Below are 22,818 nucleotides of genomic sequence, written 5' to 3' on the forward strand. Positions count from 1 at the left end.
GAGCCCGCCCCTATCCCCGCCCCCAGGGTGGAGCGAAGCGTGGTGGGAGACGCGCAGGGGCGCCGTGCAAGGCGGTGCGGCCGTGGGCGGCGAAACCGACCGGTGCCAATCCGTGGACCTGCCTTGCTGCAGCTCCGCTGCGCCCCGCGGGGGGACTGTGACTGCAGAGCCGCGTCCGGGGCTCTGACACTGCCCCGGAGCTGCTGCAGGAGGCCGCCGTTGTGCGGAACCGGACCCCGGGCATCCCGCAGCACGGGGCCGGTGCGTGGCCGTGCCGCAGCTCTGCCCGCTCCCACCCGCGGCCCGGGGGCTCCGCACGGCGCAGGGGCTGCGCGCCCGCTCCGTTCCGTGCGTACAACCGAGGCGACGGCGCCCGTGGCGGGCCGTGCCCTCGGAGAGCCTCGCGGAGGGGCGGTCCGCGTGCCGGGAGCCGGAACCCCGTCGCTCCGTCCGTGTCCCCGCGCCCGGACGAGCAGCGGCAGTCCCCGCGGAGACCCAACGCCGAACACAGCGAGCACAGAGGCACCGAGAGCACTTTTATTGCCCGCCTCAACCCGAGCCCGAGCTTCTGCTGCCGGCAGAGCTGCCGCCGCACGTGGCCGGAGGGAGAGCCCGGCGGCAGCGCGGCGATGGGGCAGCCGATGGACGCAGAAGAACCCGGGCCGGGGGCGGCTGCCGCCAGAGCTCAGCGCCTAGTGGGGGTGGCCGTGCGGGTGGCCGTGCGGGTGGGGGCCCGGCGGGTGGTGCCCGGGAGGGTGATGGCCGGGCGGGTGATGCTCGGGCGGGTGATGATGCCCTGGAGGGTGATGATGCCCTGGAGGGCTGTGCGGTGCAGGTGGGTGCCCAGGCCCGGGATGTGGCGGCGGCGGCCCTCCATGTGGCCCTGCAGGAAGAGGGCAGCGTCAGGGCTGCGGGGCGGCCGCGCGGCTGTGCTGCAGCTGGAGCGCCCCGGCCGCCGTGGGAGGCTGCTGGACCCCGGCGCGGCCGGGCTTGCGGGCAGCGGGAGGGGACGCGGGCAGGGAGCGGCCTGGCAGCGCGGGCACCCCCAGGGCCGCCCCAGGGCTACCCACGGGCGCTCACCTGGATGTGGGGATGACATCTTCTCACGGCCCCGAGCTGCAACGGAAGGAAGGACCGCGCTGTCAGCGCTGCCTGCCGTGCGCGGCCCTCGTGCCGGCCGTCCCCGCGGCCACAGGGCTCCAGCCCACGCGTGGCCCCGCGTGCGCGGGCACGGACGGCACGCCTGTCCCACACACGTCCCCGTGGCCGCCCCGACCCTTCGGGGATCCCAGGAGCAGCCACCCTCCACTCTGCAGTCCCGGCACTACCCGGGCTCGTGCTTTCCCTCGCCGGTGCAAAGAACCCAACCCTGGCCTCACGCACCCCCTCGGGGCGGCGAGGAACAGCCGAGCCCCGTGCCCGGCCCGCGTCCTCGGGGCCGCGCGGCTCCACCGAAGAGCCAGCCCTGCCGCCTCCCACCCCGCTGGCCGCTGCCGCTCAGCACCTGCAGAACCGACAGCACGGCGGGCCCGGCGCCGTCCTCACGCAGCACACAGGCTGTCCGGGCCGGCCGCGGGCACCCCGTATTTATACCGGGCCCCGACACCCGACAGGCACGGCTGCCTCATAAACACGCCGATGGCTTTACGGGTGCCATCACCATGGGGATGCCCGGCGGGCACACGGCGCACCCAGCACTGCGCACAAAGGTCTGCAGCCCTCGCCGGGCGTGCTGGGAATGGGTGGTGGCTCCTCCACCAGCACCTGATCCCGGCCGTCGGGGCCAGGGTGGGTCCGGCACAGCGGGTCCGGGCGGGGAAAGGGGGCGCGGGCAGCTTCCTTCACAGCCACTGCACAAACCTCCAACCTTTGCTGGAAAGACGTGCGCGGCACAGAGATGCTACGGTGGTTTCTGTTGCCTGACGCACGGGGTCAGTGGGCGTTCGCTGACTTCTGCTTTGGGTCTGGCAATAAAGTTTCCTCCTGTTGACTTTCAGGGCGATTCGGGTTCCTCTGTGCTGCAGGGTGACACTTGAGTAAATCAGATGGAGCAAAGTTCAGGCCAAAAAGCCACATTGCTGGCCATAAATTCTTGTGGTTAACATCCAGCACTGATGCTAACAATTGGACGCAGGGACACAGGCTGTGCAGTGCCTGCACCCGTGGGTAGTGTGGGAGAGGCTGGAGCCATGCGGTTGCAAAACACGCTCCCAGCATTGATGTGTATTTCAAGACTGCACCTAATACATTGAAATGAGAAATCCTTGAAGGGGAGTCCTTTATTTTTGTGGCCTGCTCAAGGTGAATCATCCCCACAAATCAAGCTCATCTGAGTCTTTAGCTTGTATTTGCAATCCGTCCCGTACCACCCGTTCTCACTAATGAGAGCTGTGGTGCTGCTTCCGCACGGCTTCAATGGCTGGCGCTGACTGAAGCACACATAGGAGTGCAGGAGTGCTTTATCTGGGGCGTTGTAGCCATGATTTGCTTTGGTTTGGGGAAACAATTGAGGAAAGCAGGACGATGTGCCGGAGAGGAGCTTTTCACAGGGATCTCTGCTTCCCTGTAGCTGCTGAATCCATCAGTTAATTTCCGGTGCTGTTTGCCAGAAGGCAGTGATGGAAGGTGAACCGCTTGAGTTTCTTGTCTTTATAGGATCGATCTGCTGTAGGCATCTCCTTCATTATGCAACTTGGGCATTGCTTTATACAAGTTTCTCCATTTCTGAGGATTAGCCCTCAGTTAACAGAGCAGTGCTCTGCCCCCACAGTTTGCCAGCACCCTGCCTACCAGAGGCATCACAAGCTGCAGGTATTCCTCCTCATTGAGCACCCTGCAGCCCTACGGGGCAATCTGTGCCAGGGCAGGAGGGACACTGCCCATTGCTGCTGCAGTGGCTTCTCCCTGGATGCGGAGAACAAATGCCTATATTTTTTAATGAATTTAGAATAGTGCTTTGGTTTAGCTGAGTTCAGCCAGGAGCTGACCCAACTCACGGCTGTTTCAGCATCACAGTTTTCAGCTCAAGAGGAATGGTTCAGTGCTTTCTGAAAAGGTCACATAAACCACAATGGAGTTATACTGGGTGGACCAGCAGAAGGATCCACAGCTGTCCCTCTGCCACCTGCTGCACAGTTATGCTGGGAGAACATTTATTGGCTGCCTGCAGGGGCTGGGGGACCCCCTGGCCCCACTGACCTCTGTGCAGAGTTGGGTGCAGCCCACTCCATTTTCTTCGTCTGCTGACTTCTATGAGCACCAGCCTGACTCCCAGTGTTCGCTGCTGCTTCCTGATTCTGGAGGTGGTTTCAGGCTGCCTGCCAGGATCCCATCTCGTCTCTCCTGTGCTCAGAGGCGCACAGTGGCACACAGAGCTATGGAGCCTGCAGAACCCTGTTCCCAGCGTGCTGCCCTGCAGAGGCAGAAGCATTTATTTCCCGTCCTACTCACATTCCTCTGCCCTCACGGGTTTTTTCTCCCAGTTCAATGACCGCCAGCCTTTGTCTTGTGGTCTGGCAGAGCCTGGTGCCACGCACACCAGGGACACAAAGGCACACACTGCCTTTTCTCTCTGGGCCTGCTATGAAGACCTCGCATTGTGTTAAATTAGGGAGAGAGAAAAGCAGAGGCCTGGAACATTGTGCTCAGCTTTGGGCTATGTAAAACCCTCTGTTTCTCCAAAAATATCAGTCCAAAGTCTTAGCAAGAAAGCAGTGACCTGAGGAAAGGCTTCCTGAGGTCACAGTCTCCATTAAAAGACCAGGACCATGAATTTTAAAATGAAAGAATTGGTGGCACTTTGCACATCACTGACATGCTCAGAAATGCACCAGCTCCCAGCCTAGCACAGTCTGACACCTCACAGGCCTCAAGGATTACTCACAACCTTGGGCTGGAGTCGGGGGTGGGGAGGAGACTGATGCATGCTGGCCAAGGACCCTGTACAAGGAGTAAGGCAGAAACCCAGAGCTGCCCATTTGCAGAGGTGGGACAGGGCCAAGGCTGAAAGCACCCATGCCCAACCCTGATGACTAACAGGCATGCTTCCAGCTTGGGTTGCATGGCAGTGGCACATCTTTTGCACCCCAACGGCCACAGCCCCTCCCTCACTACCCAAGGCTCCATCCAACATCAGTGTTGGATGTTAACCACAAGAATTTATGGCCAGCAATGTGGGCTTTTGGGCCTGAACTTTGCTCAAGCTGATTTACTCAAGTGTCACCCTGCAGCACAAAGGAACCCGGATCGCCCTGAAAGTCAACAGGAGGAAACTTTATTGCCAGACCCAAAGCAGAAGGCAGCGAACGCTCACTGACCCCGTGCGTCAGGCAACAGAAGCCACTGCAGCATCTCTGTGCCACGCACGTCTTTCCAGCAAAGGTTGGAGGTTTGTGCAGTGGCTGTGAAGGAAGCTGCCCGTGCCCCCTTTCCCTGCCCAGACCCGCTGTGCCGGACCCACCCTGGCCCTGACGGCCGGGATCAGGTGCTGGTGGAGGAGCCACCACCCGTTCCCAGCACGCCCGGCGAGGGCTGCAGACCTTTGTGCGCAGTGCTGGGCGCGCCGTGTGCCCGCCGGGCATCCCCATGGTGATGGCACCCGTAAAGCCATCGGCGTGTTTATGAGGCAGCCGTGCCTGTCGGGTGTCGGGGCCCGGTATAAATACGGGGTGCCCGCGGCCGGCCCGGACAGCCCGTGTGCTGCGTGAGGACGACGCCGGGCCCGCCGTGCTGTCCGTGCGGTCGGTTCTGCAGGTGCTGAGCGGCAGCGGCCAGCGGGGTGGGAGGCGGCAGGGCTGGCTCTTCGGCGGAGCCGCGCGGCCCCGAGGACGCGGGCCGGGCACGGGGCTCGGCTGTTCCTCGCCGCCCCGAGGGGGTGCGTGAGGCCAGGGTTGGGTTCTTTGCACCGACGAGGGAAAGCACGAGCCCGGGTGGTGCCGGGACTGCAGAGGGGAGGGTGGCTGCTCCTGGGATCCCCGGCAGGGTCGGGGCGGCCACGGGGACGTGTGTGGGACAGGCGTGCCGTCCGTGCCCGCGCACGCGGGGCCACGCGTGGGCTGGAGCCCTGTGGCCGCGGGGACGGCCGGCACGAGGGCCGCGCACGGCAGGCAGCGCTGACAGCGCGGTCCTTCCTTCCGTTGCAGCTCGGGGCCGTGAGAAGATGTCATCCCCACATCCAGGTGAGCGCCCGTGGGTAGCCCTGGGGCGGCCCTGGGGGTGCCCGCGCTGCCAGGCCGCTCCCTGCCCGCGTCCCCTCCCGCTGCCCGCAAGCCCGGCTGCGCCGGGGTCCAGCAGCCTCCCACGGCGGCCGGGGCGCTCCAGCTGCAGCAGAGCCGCGCGGCCGCCCCGCAGCCCTGACGCTGCCCTCTTCCTGCAGGGCCACATGGAGGGCCGCCGCCGCCACATCCCGGGCCTGGGCACCCACCTGCACCGCACAGCCCTCCAGGGCATCATCACCCTCCAGGGCATCATCACCCGCCCGAGCATCACCCGCCCGGCCATCACCCTCCCGGGCACCACCCGCCGGGCCCCCACCCGCACGGCCACCCGCACGGCCACCCCCACTAGGCGCTGAGCTCTGGCGGCAGCCGCCCCCGGCCCGGGTCCTTCTGCGTCCATCGGCTGCCCCATCGCCGCGCTGCCGCCGGGCTCTCCCTCCGGCCACGTGCGGCGGCAGCTCTGCCGGCAGCAGAAGCTCGGGCTCGGGTCGAGGCGGGCAATAAAAGTGCTCTCGGTGCCTCTGTGCTCGCTGTGTTCGGCGTTGGGTCTCCGCGGGGACTGCCGCTGCTCGTCCGGGCGCGGGGACACGGACGGAGCGACGGGGTTCCGGCTCCCGGCACGCGGACCGCCCCTCCGCGAGGTTCTCCGAGGGCACGGCCCGCCACGGGCGCCGTCGCCTCGGTTGTACGCACGGAACGGAGCGGGCGCGCAGCCCCTGCGCCGTGCGGAGCCCCCGGGCCGCGGGTGGGAGCGGGCAGAGCTGCGGCACGGCCACGCACCGGCCCCGTGCTGCGGGATGCCCGGGGTCCGGTTCCGCACAACGGCGGCCTCCTGCAGCAGTCCCCCCGCGGGGCGCCGTGGGTCGGCAGGGTGCCAACGCACGTCTGTGTGCCACTGCGCACAGCTCAGCCCGCTGTCGGGACGCCCCGGCCTCTCTTTGCCATTGGCCCCGGGCGCTGCGGCACGGGTGAATCTCCACGCCCACAGGCATAAGAAGGCCGTCAGCGGCTGGGATGCAGCCGCAGCGTTGAGTATCGCCAAGGGAGGTGAGAGGGAATGGGGCTCGGGGTGGGGGAACAGCCGACGGGCGGGCTGCTTGGCTGGTTCGTTCGGGGCTGCCGTTCCGGAGCTCAGCTCTTTGCTCACCGCAGAGGCCGGTGCAGAGCTGAGTTAACCAATGGCAGACATTTACCCGTGCGGTATGTATTTAACGAGGACCGGACAGCAAACTGTTGGGTTTTTTAAGCCCAGCGTATATGCATTCAGCAGCTTCTGGGAAGGTGGATTTGCATCCCTCCCTGTCGGGTTATCTTTGGTATGGATGTTTGTGAAATCTGCAGGAAAAGCTGCAATTATCGGTAGTCCTGCACTGCCCTTCAGTTCAGATGCGCGAGGAAGACAGGCAGAGGAGTTGCCCTTGTTTCCTTCTATTTGCATCTATCAAAATCGAATCCTCATGCCCCCCCCCTACTGTTCATTTGGAAATGGGCTTGCAAGCAAGAAAGGCAGAGGAGAGGCCGCCTGAAATAGAAGGGAAAGCAAAGCCTTTCTGAAATGCCTCCCCCTCTGTGCTTCCCGCAGCCCATTTCTGCTATGCAAGTTTCCCAAAGGGCACTGGCAACACAAGCAATAGCAAATGACCCTGTCCCAGCTGGCAGCCAGCTCAGCACATATGGGAAACACAGGAAGCCTCCAGGATTTTGCCAGCCATCTCCTTCCAGTTTTCTCTCCTGCACACACCTGTTGGTTCCAGGGAATGCACCTGTCCCACTGCCACCACTCCCTGTGTTGCTGCTCACCTGCAGCACTCACAGAGCCAAGGCCTCTTAGAACCGCAGATCCTGGGATCTTCTCCGAAGTGAGAGCCACTAGCAGAGCTTGCCTGCTCTGCTGTTGTGTGGGGGGTGCCCCAGGGCACTGATGCATTACTGCAGCCTAACCCTGTTGAAGTGCCTGTTGCCTCCCTCTGATCTCAGGACTGTGCTGTGACCATGTCTGAGCTGGAGAAGGCCATGATTGCCATCATTGATGCTTTCCACCAGTACTCTGGGAAGGAAGGAGACAAGCATAAGCTGAAGAAATCGGAGCTGAAGGAGCTCATCAACAATGAATTAACCCATTTCCTTGGTGTGAGTATTGCCCTCTACATAGCACACCTGGGCTCAGGCTCCAGCTCCCCAGGAGCAGGTGGTGGCAGGACAAAGCCTGTGTCAGGGCTGGAGGCTTGGACTGGACACTAGGGAGGTTTCCTTCTCTGGGTGGGTTTATCACCCTGTTTATCACCCTTACCCTGTGGGGCTCAAGGTGCCCTGGTAGGGCTGCTGTTAAGCAGATGCTACTACATCCATTTCTGTCCTTTCAGGAGATCAAAGACCAGGAGACTGTGGACAAAGTCATGGAGGCACTGGACAGTGATGGGGATGCAGAGTGCGACTTCCAGGAGTTCGTGGCCTTCATTGCCATGGTTACCTCTGCTTGCCACGAGTTCTTTGAGCACGAGTGAGCTGGTGAGAAGCAGCTGAGCAGCTCCCACTCACGCTGGAGAGATGCAGAGCGGTACCACTCCTCTTGGGAGAAGACTGGATGCACCTGGGGGCTCCATGAAGTTAAGCTTGTGCTACTTAAGCAGCTTATTAAACTCTGCAGCTTTGTGAGCAGAAATGCCCATGCATCTTGGGAAAGCCTCTTAGACAGTGCCCACCTGGGATGCTGCGTGTTCGAATGCCACATCTCAAGCTCACTCCCTGCTGCCGTGTGCAAGAGACAGGCAGGGGGCTGGAAGCAGGTGGCTGCTGCAATCCTAGGTTGCTGGCAAGGGGAGAAGGAAAATTCAAGGGGTGAGGCAGGGAGTGATGCAGAGAGGCTGGTTATAGAGGCCTGGCTCTGAGCCCATTGGCCTACACAGAAAGACTCCTGTGATCTCTGTGGGTTCTGACTGCCCCACGCATGCTACTAACCCTGGAGCAGAGCCCATGCGGTCCTTGGCAACTTGAGACACTTCTGGCTTGAAATGCAAAGCATAACCATGTAACAGCCCAGGCTTTTCTCCTGCCTATGAATCCTTCTGCTTATAGCTGTCTGCAGAACTGGAAATGAAAGCATAGGAGGCTCCTGGGCTGGGCCTGAGGTGCGCATTGGCAAGGTCTCAAGGCTCAGCCTGAAGGAAGGGTGAAATCCATACATGATCAGCTGCAGCCTCCAGAGCGTGTGGAAACAATGAGAATAAAATGTTGTTTTGGTCTTTGGGCCACAAATTAGGTTCTGGTGAAAATGAATTCTTTTGTCTCCAGGTTTTGTACACTTTGTGGCTGCTTTCAGTTGTCAAAGGTTGAGGGATACAGCCTCAGAGCACCGCTGCAATTCACATGGGCAGCCAGTTCATTTGCCTGGGGTTCTCTTTCAGCTCCCGTCTTCTATCAGTCTGCACTTGCCATCTGGATCAGGCACACCTGTGAGTGAGGCATTGGTGGATAGGAACGATACATCTCCACCACAAATTCACAATAAAAAGGGCTGTGGATGATGTCGTTTTTATTTTGTAATGATTTGGTGAACAAAATAACCTAGTTTTTGACAGGGATCATCTTACTATTCTCATCTGCCTCCCCAAGCAGCGACAGAGGATGCTCAGGCAGAGACTTGCATATGATACGAGAAAGACAGTATCTTGTGCTCCACCAAGAACTGAGAAGGAGGTTTTGCTATCCTAAGGTAGTGCACATCCAAGTTACTTCCATTACGTTTCTGACATCCTCATCACTTCCTCGTACTACTCACTTCCAGCCATGTCCACCACTGGTACAGCCTGTACAGACCTGAGGACGTGTGAGGACAATGAATGAGGACTGACCAGACAGGGCACCAGCAGATAGTTTCTTCATATTAAATGCCCTGTTGAAATAGGAACTTCTTGCCAGCAATACTAAAAGTCAAGCAAAGGGAGAAAACACAGCAGCAGGGGGCTGAAATGTTTAACAGACTCAGACTTTCAACACTGGAGAAATGACAGCCAGGGGCAGCTTTGGTGCACACGCCCTATATTATGGTCCCACACCACAGCCTTATTTCTATATTGGAGGATTTGAAGGCTGGACTATTCATTGGATAAAGAATTGGATGGTCAAAGCAAGAGAGCTGCTGTCAACAGCTCTATGTCTACATGATGGCCAGTCACAAATGGTGTCCCCCAGGGGTTGGTCTTGAGATTGGTGCTCTTTATCAACAACGAAGAAGTGGGATTGAGTGTACCCTCAGAAAGTCTGCTGATGACACCAAGCTGAGTTGATCTCTAACATCAAGCAGTTGATCTCCAATGGAAGCGAGGGACACCATCCAGACCTGGATGTGCTCAGAAAGTGTGCACATGAGAATCTAATGAGGTTTAACAAGGTCATGTACAAGGTGTTGCACTTGGGTTGGGGCAATCCCAGATAGGTGTACAGACTGGGAGAAGAATGGGAGGTAATGGAGGACAGTAATGGGAGGACGGTTGGACTAGATGGTCTTGTAGATCCTTTCCAACCTTGTGATTCTATGATTCTATAAGAACACACTGAAAGCAGCCCTGTGGAGAACTTGAGGGTTCTGGAGGATGAAAAGCTAGACATGAGCCAGCAGTGTGTGCTTGCAAGCCCAGAAGACCAACTGTGTGCTGGGCTGCATCAACAGAGGGGTGGCAGCTGGGAGAGGGAGGTGATTGTTCCTTCTTCTCTGCCCTTAAAGGCCCCTTCTGGAGTACAGTGTCCAAGCCTGGGGTCCTTGGCAAGTATATGGAGCAGGTCCAGAGGAGGGCCATGCAGATGATCAGAAGACTGGAGCACCTCTCCTATAAAGAAAGATTGACGGAACTGGGCTTGTTCAGCCTGGAGAAGAGAAGGCTGGGGGTACCTCATCTTGGCCTTCCAGTACTTGAATGGAGCATACAAACAGGAGGGAGGACCAACTTTGTACATGATCTGATAGCAACAGGAGAAGTGGTGGTGACATAATGATAGGAGAAGGGGGATGGCTTTAAACTAGAAGAGAGATTTAGGTTAGATGTTAGGAAGACATTTTTTACTCAGATAGTGGTGAGGCACTGGAATATGTTGCTCAGAGTGACTGCGGATGCACAATCTTTGGAGGCATTAAAGACCAGACTGTGAGGCATATTGGGCAGCCCAATCTAGATAGTGGCTGGCAACCCTGCCCATGATTGGAGCCAGATGATCTTTATGGTCCCCTCCAACCCAAGCCATTCTATCATTCTATGAAATCTGCACTTTATCTCTCATCCCAGATAATTATAGGCACAGCACATCTGTGTAAAAGAGAACCCTCTCTGACAAGACACAAAATCACCAGCACTGAATGAACACGCACAGAAACGTTCTTCTACACAGGTGCTAATCTTACTGGGAGCCGCTAGCATATCTAGAAGAAAATATCCTTAGTCTTGCTAATGGAGGAAGAAGCATTCAGGAAGATTTCACATACTCAGAGCACAAAAACTAACATACATAACAGACTTAAAAACAAAAATGCTTTACCCCCCTGCCCCCCCCACACATATCATCCTCAGAGAAGGATGGTGTAAAGCAATCATGCAAACAAAGCACTGGACCACATCTCCCATATGTTTAATAGTTCACACTGCAAGCTGCAGTGTAGTCTTCTCTCCTAATGCTCTAAAGGACATGGAAGCATATTCCTGCTCCCTCTGTACATTCAGCTGAAAAATACACTTCAGAAGAAAGTGGCAGCATTTCAGAGGGTGATCTGACTTCACTTCATTCCCTCTAACAGATGTTGTAACCAGATTTACCTGGCCTTACCCACTGTACTGTAACGGTCAGGGCATTCAAGCACTGCACTGCTCAAAATACAGGTGAAAACTGTGTACTGTAAAGAAATCAGGTTTTGATCCAGCAGCCAACATTCACAAAGTCAGATGTTCCAAGAGCTGTTTTGAAATGTTTAATGTGCTTTTCTTTTAAATCTTACAAGGCAACTTGTCTCACTGTCAACCATATCAATACAAAAATCTTACAATGCTTTATCTGCTAAAAAAACTACGACATTAAAATTGGGGTTAGGTAGTTCTTCCTCTTTGCCAGCTGTTGTGTTACAGGGGTTGCTCACTGCTGAAGGTTGCTGTACTTAGACAATAAGTTACACAGGTTCTGTACATAATTACAGTCATCATATGCAGCTGTATAATACACCACAGTCAAACACCACGAGGGCAAAGAACTACTGTATATGAAAGCTTGTTGTTGGAGATTTACTGTTTGTTCGTCAAAGAGTCACTTGATGTTCTCTTATCAGGAGACTAACATCCATCTTTCTTAGGCACTGATCCAGGCAGAATTGCCTTGCAGAAAAACCTGGCTCTTTTGCCAAACTCATGCATTATATTAAAAAAAAAAAACCACTAATGGAGCTCAAACTCTTTATTAACTTTATAAAAATAATTATTTGCTATTCTCGTCCTTACCCCCAAATACATCAAGTATCGGAGTAATTTCACATTCCCTTTCTGAATTAGGTTCACTGCAGTATTAGATCAGGCAGAAACTCTGAAGCCTTTTTTAGCCAAGTGTGACTCAGCCACCTGGCTATTTCAGCTGGAGCAAAAAACGTCTGTCTAGATACAACTAAAAGGATGAATTGTAATGAATAAGACCCACCTAACTAACACTGAGTATTCTTCTCATGGTGGAAAAAAGAATCACCATAGTACATTTTAGCAAAGGATATTCATGGAAAACATATTGTAAGGTCATGCTTTGTAAACATTTCTACAAACGATTCGGACTATTGACTTTGGAATGAGTTTTTAAATACTTGGTGTTATGCAGGGCGGTAATTAACAGCTAACACCATTAAAACAAGCAACTTTAATGTGAGGTTATGAGAGCAAGAGCAGTGAAGGCTCCCGCATCAAATAGTTAAAATTGAGTATTAATTTAATATTTTATTATAAAGTTTATAGCATTACAGAGTTCAGCATGGCACACTAAGTAACCTTATTACAGATGCAGTATTTGTTTTTGCTTGGTACAAAAAAGCTGAGCAGCAGCATAATTGTTATACTGAATTCAAGACTGGAATGAATTTGTTCTGAGTAAGGATGAGTCAGTGATTTAAAATACAAAGGCTGCATTTTTAAACCTCAGATATGTGCAAAATTCCTTTCACTACAGTAGAGAAAATGGTAAAGATGTGTGCAGTCTTAAAAGTTATGGCCCAACCCAGATACTGCCAATATACTGCAAACAATCACACGTAGGGATAACTTGAACTGGATACTCATAACTTGCCATATTATTTCCAAGAGTCACAGCTGGTGTTTGCTCCCCACCCTGCCTTATGTCCTTTTATGCAGTGCATCAAGTACTGACATTCATAATTACTGTAAAAAACCAACAAAAAAAAACTTGGTCCGTGATAGTTCTAATAGGCTTCCTTCAAGAATTCCAGTAACTTCTAATACAGCACTAACTGTTATAATGGATTTATGAAAGCAAACAATCTGAGAGATGAAGGTCTGTGCAGATTAATATCTCCATTTTTCTAAGTTCTTCAATGGTTCTTAAAAACATAACATATCAATTCAAATGCTATTCAGACAGCATCTAGATTTTGGTGCTTTAGCCTTGATGTGACTTCCTTTTTTCACATGTTGTAGGCAACATAAATAGGATCCAACTGATCAGCTAAAAATCCGTCTCTCAAGTGCATTCGTTGTTTTTCACCACGGGAATTGATAGGAATAACACCTGGGTCCACAATGACTACAACACCTACGATGAGATAATGCTCCTCCAGAACCACATTTGTTACCAGTGCAACCAGGTCCAACGCTTCTTGTTCTGAGCCTTCTAATTCCACAACCACCACGAGCAAATTGGTCCATGTAAATACAGCACTGTTGGCATAATAAGAACATTAATGTTGACAAAAACAAAACAAAACAATAAACCTTAGTCAAAGGAAGCTCTCAAGAACAGACTCGTGAATAATTACGGTATGGACTTCAACAATATAATTAATTAATGGGAAAAAAAGCCATGCGATAATAAGAAAATAGGTATAAATCAAGAGATATCAAGGCTGTAACTTCTTGGGATATTCTATGCCAATTGCTTTTCTGTTGTCTCTGTACAAAATATGGGAACCATTAAAGTTTTACATTCAGTATGTGCATGCTTTATACGTATCTAGGTATTATTAAAGGGAAGACAAAGCTTTCAGTCTCCTTTGGGACTGAAGAAGACCTACAGCCAAACGGTGTGTGAAATGAGAATGCATTTACAAGATCCAAGTATGTATATTCCAACCACCATGGAATCCAACATGAGGCGTTCCCATTCACAAGGATCTCTTCATCTTTTAGACTATTACAAAGTTTAAACTGTGATAAAGGTGTGAGCTTTACTTATTTATCTGAGTGAAGTAAGAGGGGTGTTATATTTCAATTAGCTTCTCTCACTGCTGTATTTTCCGAGCAAGGTTTTGGCAAGCTCACTCTACAGAATCTCAGTCTGGCATGCTGTCCTGCAAAAATTGACTCCTTCTGCTTTGGAAGATACAAAAGGATACAGAAAAATAATGGTGTCTCTTACCATTCTGCAATGCTCTTATGTGCTCTTATTACGGATGTCTCTATATCAATGGGGTGGTACCTCATTCCCCTGAGCTCCAGTGTTTCATCCAAAGAGCCTACTACATACAGGGCATCGTGTCTTTCTGCAATAGAGCACAGACATTGAAAACATCAATGGATCAGAAGAACGTTAGAATGTACTAAAACATTCTTGGTGCTTCCTAGGAGCGAGAGTGTTAAATGCATCGAGCTCTATCATTTGGAAAGAAGAGGACTGCAAGGTCATTTAGCACTTCAGTCTATTGACTTAGAGCGAGAGAAAATAGACTAAAAAGAAGATTTTTGGGGTCATTTGGTTCTGCCTCTTTTCTTACATAATGTGATCTCTGTTCATAAAAATAATCCAAATCCATTATTAAAACATCCTTTTGTTCCACTATTCTTACCAAAGAACTTCTCCTATCAACAGGAGATTTTCAGTTTCCTACTATTACCTTCTCTTAACCCCTTGTTCTCATGCTACCAACATTCCCAGCTTAAGTTAATGCAGAGAACACTATCCATTTCTCAATCATAGCTCTCTGAGGACTAACATGAAACACACTCTACATACTGCCATGTTCATTCTGTAACTCTGTTCCGTTTAAATTCTATGTGCTTACTTTGGAATTCAGCTCAATCATGCAACTAAAAAAAGCATGCTGGGAAGCAGCCCTACATTTCGTGCATACTTACTAATAATGTGTTAATTTATAACAGCTGGTCCCTCAAATGCTAACGAATTTAAGGACAACTGACATTGTTTCGCACCTAGAATATCTTTGATACGTGATTTTTCGGGAAGCTACAAGACACAAAATGGCGTCGTAGTAAGGTAGAGCTCAATTTCTCTTCTTAGTGAATGTCTGCTTGCAGACTCCCATTACTGTCCCTGACCAGCTTTCTCAAGAAGGGGGAGCCATTTCACTTTGAACAGAGACAGAGAAACAATTCTCTCTCAGTATCCTGCTCAGAAGCAGCACCAAAGCATCAGTACAACACGCTCAGGATGAGCTGAAGTAACTACTCGAGGAAAACTGAAAGGGAAGAAAGCAGAAAAGCCTATTCTGCCTTCTACTGTGATTATGGGAAGTGTAAAAGGTGCCTGCGAACCCTATAGCCATGAATCCAGAGGCATCGATGAGTGGGACAGACACTCCTGATGTTGACACCACCCTTCTTTTAAGTGCAGTCACAAGCAACTGTAGATACATTGCTAACAAGCGCTAAGCATTAAGCATCCACACTCCTTTTCTTAAGATGTTTAAAGACCGACTCCTTTTAATGCCTGATAATCAGAAGTTACACATATTCCATTCTTTAAGAAGAAAATAGAGCAGCTTCTCTTCCATTTGTGTACAGCTCCCAAAATTAGACAAAAAAAGGTGAAAACCTTACTTTCTTTACTGGAAAAAATATGGGGAAGTTACTCCTCCAGACTTTTCTATCTCAGGAAGGCTGGGAAATGGCTGGTATTTGTGTGTGTCCCAATGCTGCTGAATGAATTAGCATTATTAGTATTCTCTGGGTCAGCACTGAAATAACAAATTCTGTCTGTAAGGAAGGAGGTTCAGAGAAAAAGTAAGTAGGAAGGCTCTAGTGCTTCTAATAAATGTGCCCATATTAGTTTGACTAAGTGAAAATAAATGAAGATCCTGCTTTCTAAATCAATAGGGCATTATGAATGTGTTCTTTTCTCACCTCCACTAGCATCGGTAAGCTCAGTTCTGCGCAGGAAGCCGAGGTACCCAGTCCGAGCCCATATGGTCTGAGTATCTCCAAAGCTCAAGCGAGCAGTAAAGTGATCGGCGTGCAGTGCTTCTTCTCCATACACTGTATAGTAACCAGTAGCATTGTGTGGACTACTCACCCATATCTAGGGGATTAAAATAAGAGAAGAATATAGGGGAACTACTCCAAAATAAACATAGGTTATTTTGCCAGACTCGAGCAGCTTAATTTATTGATTTAAATGTCAGGGGTCACTTTATTAAAGTAATTAATTCTGCTTCATAGAAAATTACCAGGAAAAAAAAGGAGTAAAAATGAGTTTTATATACCTGTCATTGGAAAAGGTAAAGAGGAAAAATGAACTTGGCATTTGACATACTGGAACGGGACACCCGTTAACCTGCAATCATCTCTTAGAAGACTGGTATCTTAGTACACACAAATCCAAATGTATATTAAAACTGATTAAACCAAGCGGCAAACCTCACCACTACTATCCACTGGCAGAATTATAGTGATAACAAGGTTTTCACTGCCTCCTGTAGCTACCAATCAGATGCAAACCAGTCCAATAATATCATCTGGTCCCAGCATGTAATATTTTTGCAGAAGGTGCAGAAAGCCACGTGAATATTCACAGTAGTATATAAAGTTCCAACTCTCTGCTCAGTTCATTTCCTTGCCACTTATGTGGCTGTCCACATAAGACATGCGTTTATCAAATATGATTTATCTATATATTAAAAAAATCACTGCTGATAAACAAAGTACAAAGCATCAAAACTTTACCTCTCCTAAATGTGAGTCTCCCAGCGGTCCCTTTGTTTCTGTGTGCGCTATGATGACTTTCACCCCTGGAAGGATCTTCAGCAGGAAACAAATGTTTAAAAATGAAGTTAACAGAAGTTGAATTCATCAAAAGAAAGTTAATAATGCAGAGCCACAGAAGTCAACAGTCTGTACAGTTCTTCCCTCCATAGGAATCTTCCAACTCAGCTGTTCCATCATTTAACCTCTAAGCTGCTATTTTGCAGCATGTATTTAGCTGCAGAGCAGATCTTCCATGCCTGATAAATGCTTTCTGTGAAAATGACTGTGATTTTTCCAGCTACAGCAAGCAACACATCCTATTACTTCACTTTCAAGCCTTGCTTCATTTTAACTCTTGTTCATTTTATGCACTCTCCAGTGCCTCTCCTAGATACACTGTGATTAATGAAGCATATTCAGCCTCTCATTGCACAGATTCTGTACTCAGAGAAGCAGTTTACCACCTAGAGATGGGTATTAAGGAAAAAAGATTGCTCTGACTCTCACCTTCCCAGACTCCATAAGAGGCAAACTGTGTGGAGAACCTCTCTCTACCAAACGTACCCTGAGGAAATAAAGAAAAATGCATTTGTAGAAAGATCCATTAACTTAAACAAAAGTAAAACAGACATGTTTCAGCATATACAGTGTTATCCTATCCTGCACTGACACAACCATAATGATGTCAGCCACTTATGCACAAAACAGTTAAGAGTTTTTGGCTGTTTTCAATACTTCAGTATCGGTATTCCCATGTATGACGTTTTATCTAAGAATCAGAAGCTCTGCCCCCTAGTGAGATGAGTAACTCATTCCAGCAAAGCTCTAATGCTGCAGTTCACCAGCACTTTATATTCATCTTCTTTGTTGGGCTCTTCTGGACCTCTGCTTGCCACTCTGTATCATTGGAGTGTTGGTAGTAACTATAAAAAGTGAAGAGCAAGCATCCTAAAGAGGTGATATTATACAGTCTATTAGTAGCATAAATTATGATAGCAGAGCTGCAGTAGGAGCAATAGAAGTGCAGTAAGAGGGGTGTACAAGAGAAGAGGCTGCTCTCAATTCTGCAGTATTACACTAGTGCAACATTTATTAGCTAGAATTAACTAATACAGTGAGAGCACTGGGACTATGGCTGAACTGCATTTAAATGACAAGTCAGGTTGACGACCCAACGTCTTCCAGAAGCTAAGATTTAAGCTTCAAAAAACAGAGATAGCAGTAAAAAAAAACCCTGCTAGTTAACATCCCTGATTGAACATTATCAATATGAAAAAATCAAAGCCATTACACCAAGTGTTGATATATGTGTTAAAATAAGTGCAGAAACAAATACATAGATGTATGAACACTATTAAAATTACAGGGTGAACTCTGTACTGCCAGCAGCTGTATGAATTAAGTTAACTACAAGATGAAGATAATAAAAAAATAATGACTACAGATTAGAAATGATAGAACTTATCCTCAGCAAGATTCCAGATGATGCCTGCACGTGTGGCCTGTAGAAAAAAAGTCTAAGGGGGAAACTAGTGGTACTTTTTCACTATTTAAATGGTAATTACAGAGAAGATGATAACAAATTACTCTGAGTTGTATGCCATCAGAAGAGACCAGGGACAAAAGATATAAGAAGAGAAACGAGAGTAAGAAATACATCTCCAGAGCTGGGTGTCATCCTCAAGATGTGAACCCAGAGTGCAGACAGGTCCTCATTCTCTGACATTTTTCACACTGAACTGGTCCTGCTCTTCAGTAACCCAATGAAGCCTTGAAGATGACCCTGCTTTGAGCATTGGGCCATATGAGGAACGTAATCCTGCAATCCTGCCCAGCCAACTATTCCTGCAGTTCTGTCACTACCCAGACAGCTGTCAGTCACCTTTTGCTGGCAGTATGGCTATGTAAGTAACAACTAATGAGCCTGAGCAGTCAGTCCTTTAAATGAGGGTCTAGAAAAGAAGAGCAAAACAAGCGATGATGTGGAGGAAATGTCAGACAACTTCTAATACACAGGATTTGCTAGGATGGAGGTTCCTTTTAATTCACTGATGAGGGATTAGCTGCTGCCCAGGATATTTCAACAAACAAGGGTTGTTACAACATGGATGGTTTTTCTTTTCTGCGGTCATTTAATGGTTAATGCTTTGACATAACACAATCTGTACCTGTCATGTCGAAGTGCTCTCATGTCTACATAGACTGTTGTTGGATCTGGTCCCGCTGTTCCCTAAGAATACAAAGGAAGTAACAAATTCAAAATAAGCCAGAAAATTCTGTTTTCATTTTCACAGACAAGCAAATCCACAAAATCCTCTCCCCCTTTTACTGACATTTATCAAGTACTGCCCTAATCTACCAAAACCACAGTAAAAATATTCCCCCCCCCCCACAGCGACTGCCACAGAACACTGATGTCTAACGCAATTATACGTCCGTTTCAGAAATGTGTTCAGAACAGAAATGCATTCTAGGATAGAAATTAGTAAATTTATCAACAGAAATCAGTAAATGAGCACATAGGCAAAGCGTGTATTTATACAGCTAACTCATTAATAAAAGTTTACAAAATTTTGTTAAGCATCTCCTCTAAAAACACTAAATAACAAGCAGACTATATATACTCATAAGCCTACATGATCTCTGTCTTAAAGCACAGCTGTTGTACTTCATATAAGTTTTGTTAACTTTGAAGAAAAAACCCTCTAACCATCCCCTATCTTCTCAAGAGGCAATTGGGACAGACGCAGACGTCTATTGCAGCCAGAGGATAAACCTGCTCTGAAGAGAGGTCAGACTCCTAAAACAAATCTGTTTCCCAACATGGGAACAGGGAACTTGTTTTTCTTTGTGGGTTTCCCCTCACCCTCCCAATCAGAGCTTAATCTCAAGCTAATTTTAAACTACTGTGAAATGTATATTTAAACTAAAAAGTAGCCCAAGGATCAGTGGTTATTCTCCCCCGTGCAGGGAAATTTAACACAGCTTCTCATTTTTGAAGTGTTTTAAAATGAGGCTGCTTTGTCATCAGCTCCAGAGCATGGTGCTGGGAAACTGCAACAATGCCTTTATTGTTGCACTCCCTTCACCTTCTGTAGCACTGCTAAGCTGTCACATTATGGTTTTCTCCTCTAGGAAGACACCGTTCATTAACATCGATCCTTGCTATACCTCAGTATTACTCGAGAATGAGGTTATGTACTTCAGCTGCATGTGTTCTTATGAAAAAATAAATGACAACAAATACAAAATGCACTAAACTTGTTCAGAAACCAACAGCTAGATCAAAATTCCCTCCAATAGGACACGTCCTATATAGAGTAATGTCACCGGACCAGACTGACTGTAGGACAAGCACATACATGCATCACTATACCTGCTCAGCCAGCTTGCCCAGCCTGTTTGGCTGACAGTGGGACCACAAACAGAAGCAACAGAGGCCATCAAAGTGTTTGAAAAGGAGAGAAAGGGAAAAAAAGAAAATACAAACAAAGAGGCACTGGAGACATGAGATACACACAGTAAGACAGAAAACAAAACTCATACTGCTTCAGAATGAGAAGAAAATTTTCCTTTCAGGTTACTACAGAGCCTGGCATTTAAAGGGGTTCACTGGGAAACATGCAACTCCTGGTAAATAAATGAGAAGTTTAAGGCAGATCGTACATAACACCTGGTGTTTTATCACTAATCCCTCCTCCACCTGAATGTATCTAAACAGTAAACTGCAGAAATACCTTCTCATCTCAACTAGACCAGCCCAGTTGGAAGATGTTACATATTTATTTGCAAGCTGATTTGTAAAAATACCCAATGACTTTGGCTATCGACCTATGAATTCAAATTCATCAATATCCAGTACAGTTATCACTTTACAATAGCGAGAGAAAGAGGAAAAGGAAACTAAGAAAACATCTAAGAATGAAAAAACAAAGATACAGAAGTATAAAATGAGGAGAAAGCTGAAATGCCTGGCAGCCCTACGCTCTTCATAATTTTCCTGGAATACTCTTCTGCAAGAAAAGCTTAACCCCCCCCCGACAAACCAGCATGAAGCAGAGCGTTCATGCTTCATTCCTCAGTCAAAGAGACTGAAGAATCACATCTGTCTGCTTGTGATTACCAGATGCTGTTCTTGATACAATCTGCCAGCAGGGTTTTTTTTTTTGTTCTGTTTTGTCTTAAAGGACTGTCCTCTAGATTCTGAAAGCTGCTCCTAGATCAGTGTCAGAGGTGTGTGCCTCCAAGCTAGAATGCAGAGGAAGTTCTTAACTGGCCCCACAGCGATCTCTTTCCATTCAGTTTGCAGAGTTTGAACAACAAGTATCCAGAATGGTTTTTTACAATTCCTCTGGACATATTTCTTTATAATTCATTATTTAGAGGGTGCTAAACGTTTTACCTCCTGCAGTACGCATGAAAACCAAGTGAACAGTTATGAATGACACGTGAATGTCAGCTATCAAAGATGAGTCTGGAACACTGCACGCCATTGTCTCCAGTCTGTGAAGTAGGGATGTGTAATACAGGAGCCTATTCTCCATCTCAGAGCTTCCAATTTGTTACCTTTAACTGGAAAAAATGCAACTCTCTCATGAGGTGGGACACATATATGCATGTGGATAATGCTCTTTTGAGATATTTCAGAGTTAAAAGCCAAAGCAAAAAACCTGTCAGCCTTCCCTTGGTCTGTAAGATGATGAGTTCTTACTTGGGGAACTCTATTTAATTCTAAGTATACATAAAAGCTACTTTTTAACAGCCAAAATGTACATCACATGAAAGCAGAAAATTGTGTTCTTCTAAATATTTAACATGTTTATGAACAAGAAGCTGTGTATTTTTGGTACTGCTCCTACACAGCAGGGAGGGAAGAAATTTTACAAGGCCAATCCACCATACAGAAAGGCAAATCAATTTGTCAATTAGTACAAAGAGGAGAAATTACCATAATCCACAACTAGTTTCTTGGTGAAAAAGCAAGCAAGCAATGGAGTTGTAGCTTATGCAGTTCATTAGAAAAAGAATATACACAGCTGAACATGACTTCCCATAAAGTTCCTAGAGACATCATGTAGAAGTGTAAGGAGTAAGCAGTTTAATCTCACCTGTAAGCAAATTGCTACATTGACCCTGCATCCAAATGTAGTGCTCACTGCACGAGCAGAGAGACCCAGGTCTTTGAATAACTTGGAGAAAGACTGTGTCAGTGCAATCCTTGGTCTCTCCTCCGCAACCACCATACATGTTCTCACACAGGATAGATTAACTCCTTTCATCTGAATGCAGAAAATGATACATTTTAAACCCAAAATCAGCACTTCTAGAAATAGTCAATTTACATTTGTGGAACTGACTTAAAAGTACCAGCATAACTGACATGAACTCGTTCAACAATATGGATGCTGACTGCTTTCAGTTTGGTTCCATCCACACAAGACAATCCTCTCAATCTGTGCCAAGCTGTTCAGAAGCAGAATTAGATGGGAGAAAATGTGAACGACTCCTGTCATGTAGCTGCAGCACAGCCACTCAGCGTTTTGAGCTGAGGAAACACAAAATTGTCTTCTATCTTAGGGCTGGACAGCCAGCCATAGGAAGATCACAAGAGAACTACCTGCTTCGAGTGCTGTACAGTCCAGATACAGGTAAAGCACTTGAGACATTGCAAGCACTCATCAGCATGAGCATGAACTTGTAACAACTGGAACTGTAGGCTATGATTCCTTCCAGTGAGGTCCAGGAGGAAAAAGGGACAGATTTATTTTTGTTTCTCTATACTAAGAATAAGCACAACATAATCACCTGCTTGCATGTAACAAGCTGCCAAACATTCTCAGCAGAAGCACTGAGCACATTAGCTACAAAAGCCATGGGAACCCTCCTATAGACGAGGAAGAATTGCTTTCTCAAATTAATTATACCTCAGTTACGACATTCTCTCAAACATAAATGAGTGTGTAAGCATGTTCTTACAGCCTATATGAAGATTACATATCTTTTCAATTCAATTCTTTTGATGTGAAGAGACTTGAAAACCAGTGAGACCTGCCAGATGTGGGACTGGAGTGGGGTGGGCAGGGGGCGAGGGTTTATGTTTGATTTGTTTTCTCTTTTTTTGTGGCTGTTCTTTGTTTTTTTGTTTTGGTCTTCCTAAGATACATGCATTTGTATGTCAGCATGTTAAACGGTTAAACTCACTTACCCGGAGCATATCAGTCTGTGTCCCAAGCCCTTTGGTGCACATCTCCATCACTGAGTAAGAACAGAAAGTGACACGCACTTTGTACTGGCTTACAGCAGATAGCCACAGAGACACGTTGCTCTCCAGTTCCAGAGGAGGGACAAGAATGGACTGATGGCCTGAATATACACTAGGAAGAGGGAGAAAAAGGCACACAAGAACTTCAAGCCACCATAAATAGTGGAATATT

General features: G+C 48.6%; 2 protein-coding genes across 6 annotated transcripts in view; one reads left to right on the forward strand and one right to left on the reverse strand.

The window, feature by feature from the left end:
- The first annotated feature begins 5,997 nt into the window (after positions 1-5,997).
- Positions 5,998-8,474, forward strand: S100B (S100 calcium binding protein B). Its single transcript, XM_072341265.1, has 3 exons — positions 5,998-6,263; positions 7,194-7,346; positions 7,580-8,474. The coding sequence occupies exons 2-3, from the start codon at positions 7,209-7,211 to the stop codon at positions 7,718-7,720; spliced, it is 279 nt and encodes a 92-aa protein (XP_072197366.1). The 5' UTR covers positions 5,998-6,263; positions 7,194-7,208; the 3' UTR covers positions 7,721-8,474.
- A 2,685-nt stretch (positions 8,475-11,159) lies between these two features.
- Positions 11,160-22,818, reverse strand: part of DIP2A (disco interacting protein 2 homolog A) — a 90,026-nt gene continuing 78,367 nt past the window's right edge. For 4 of the 5 annotated variants that reach the window (XM_072341259.1, XM_072341264.1, XM_072341263.1 and 1 more), the window contains 9 exons: positions 22,590-22,758; positions 21,493-21,663; positions 19,761-19,790; positions 18,553-18,614; positions 16,892-16,949; positions 16,364-16,438; positions 15,545-15,719; positions 13,824-13,947; positions 11,160-13,126 (listed from right to left, as the gene is read on the reverse strand). In XM_072341259.1, coding sequence (XP_072197360.1) covers positions 12,874-13,126; positions 13,824-13,947; positions 15,545-15,719; positions 16,364-16,438; positions 16,892-16,949; positions 18,553-18,614; positions 19,761-19,790; positions 21,493-21,663; positions 22,590-22,758 — 1,117 coding nt within the window. In that variant the 3' untranslated portion in view covers positions 11,160-12,873. The remainder of the gene's footprint in view (positions 13,127-13,823; positions 13,948-15,544; positions 15,720-16,363; positions 16,439-16,891; positions 16,950-18,552; positions 18,615-19,760; positions 19,791-21,492; positions 21,664-22,589; positions 22,759-22,818) is intronic. The other variant, XM_072341262.1, reaches the window with a different exon arrangement.

The sequence above is a fragment of the Excalfactoria chinensis genome, chromosome 7 (genome assembly GCF_039878825.1).
Source record: "Excalfactoria chinensis isolate bCotChi1 chromosome 7, bCotChi1.hap2, whole genome shotgun sequence".
Classification (NCBI taxonomy): Eukaryota; Metazoa; Chordata; class Aves; order Galliformes; family Phasianidae; genus Excalfactoria; species Excalfactoria chinensis.

Excerpts from the sequence above, each read along its gene's own strand:
- S100B (XM_072341265.1), top strand. The coding sequence starts at position 7,209 with ATGTCTGAGCTGGAGAAGGCCATGATTGCCATCATTGATGCTTTCCAC. Across the intron at positions 7,347-7,579 it reads AATTAACCCATTTCCTTGGT|GAGATCAAAGACCAGGAGAC; the intron begins GTGAGTATTGCC and ends CTGTCCTTTCAG.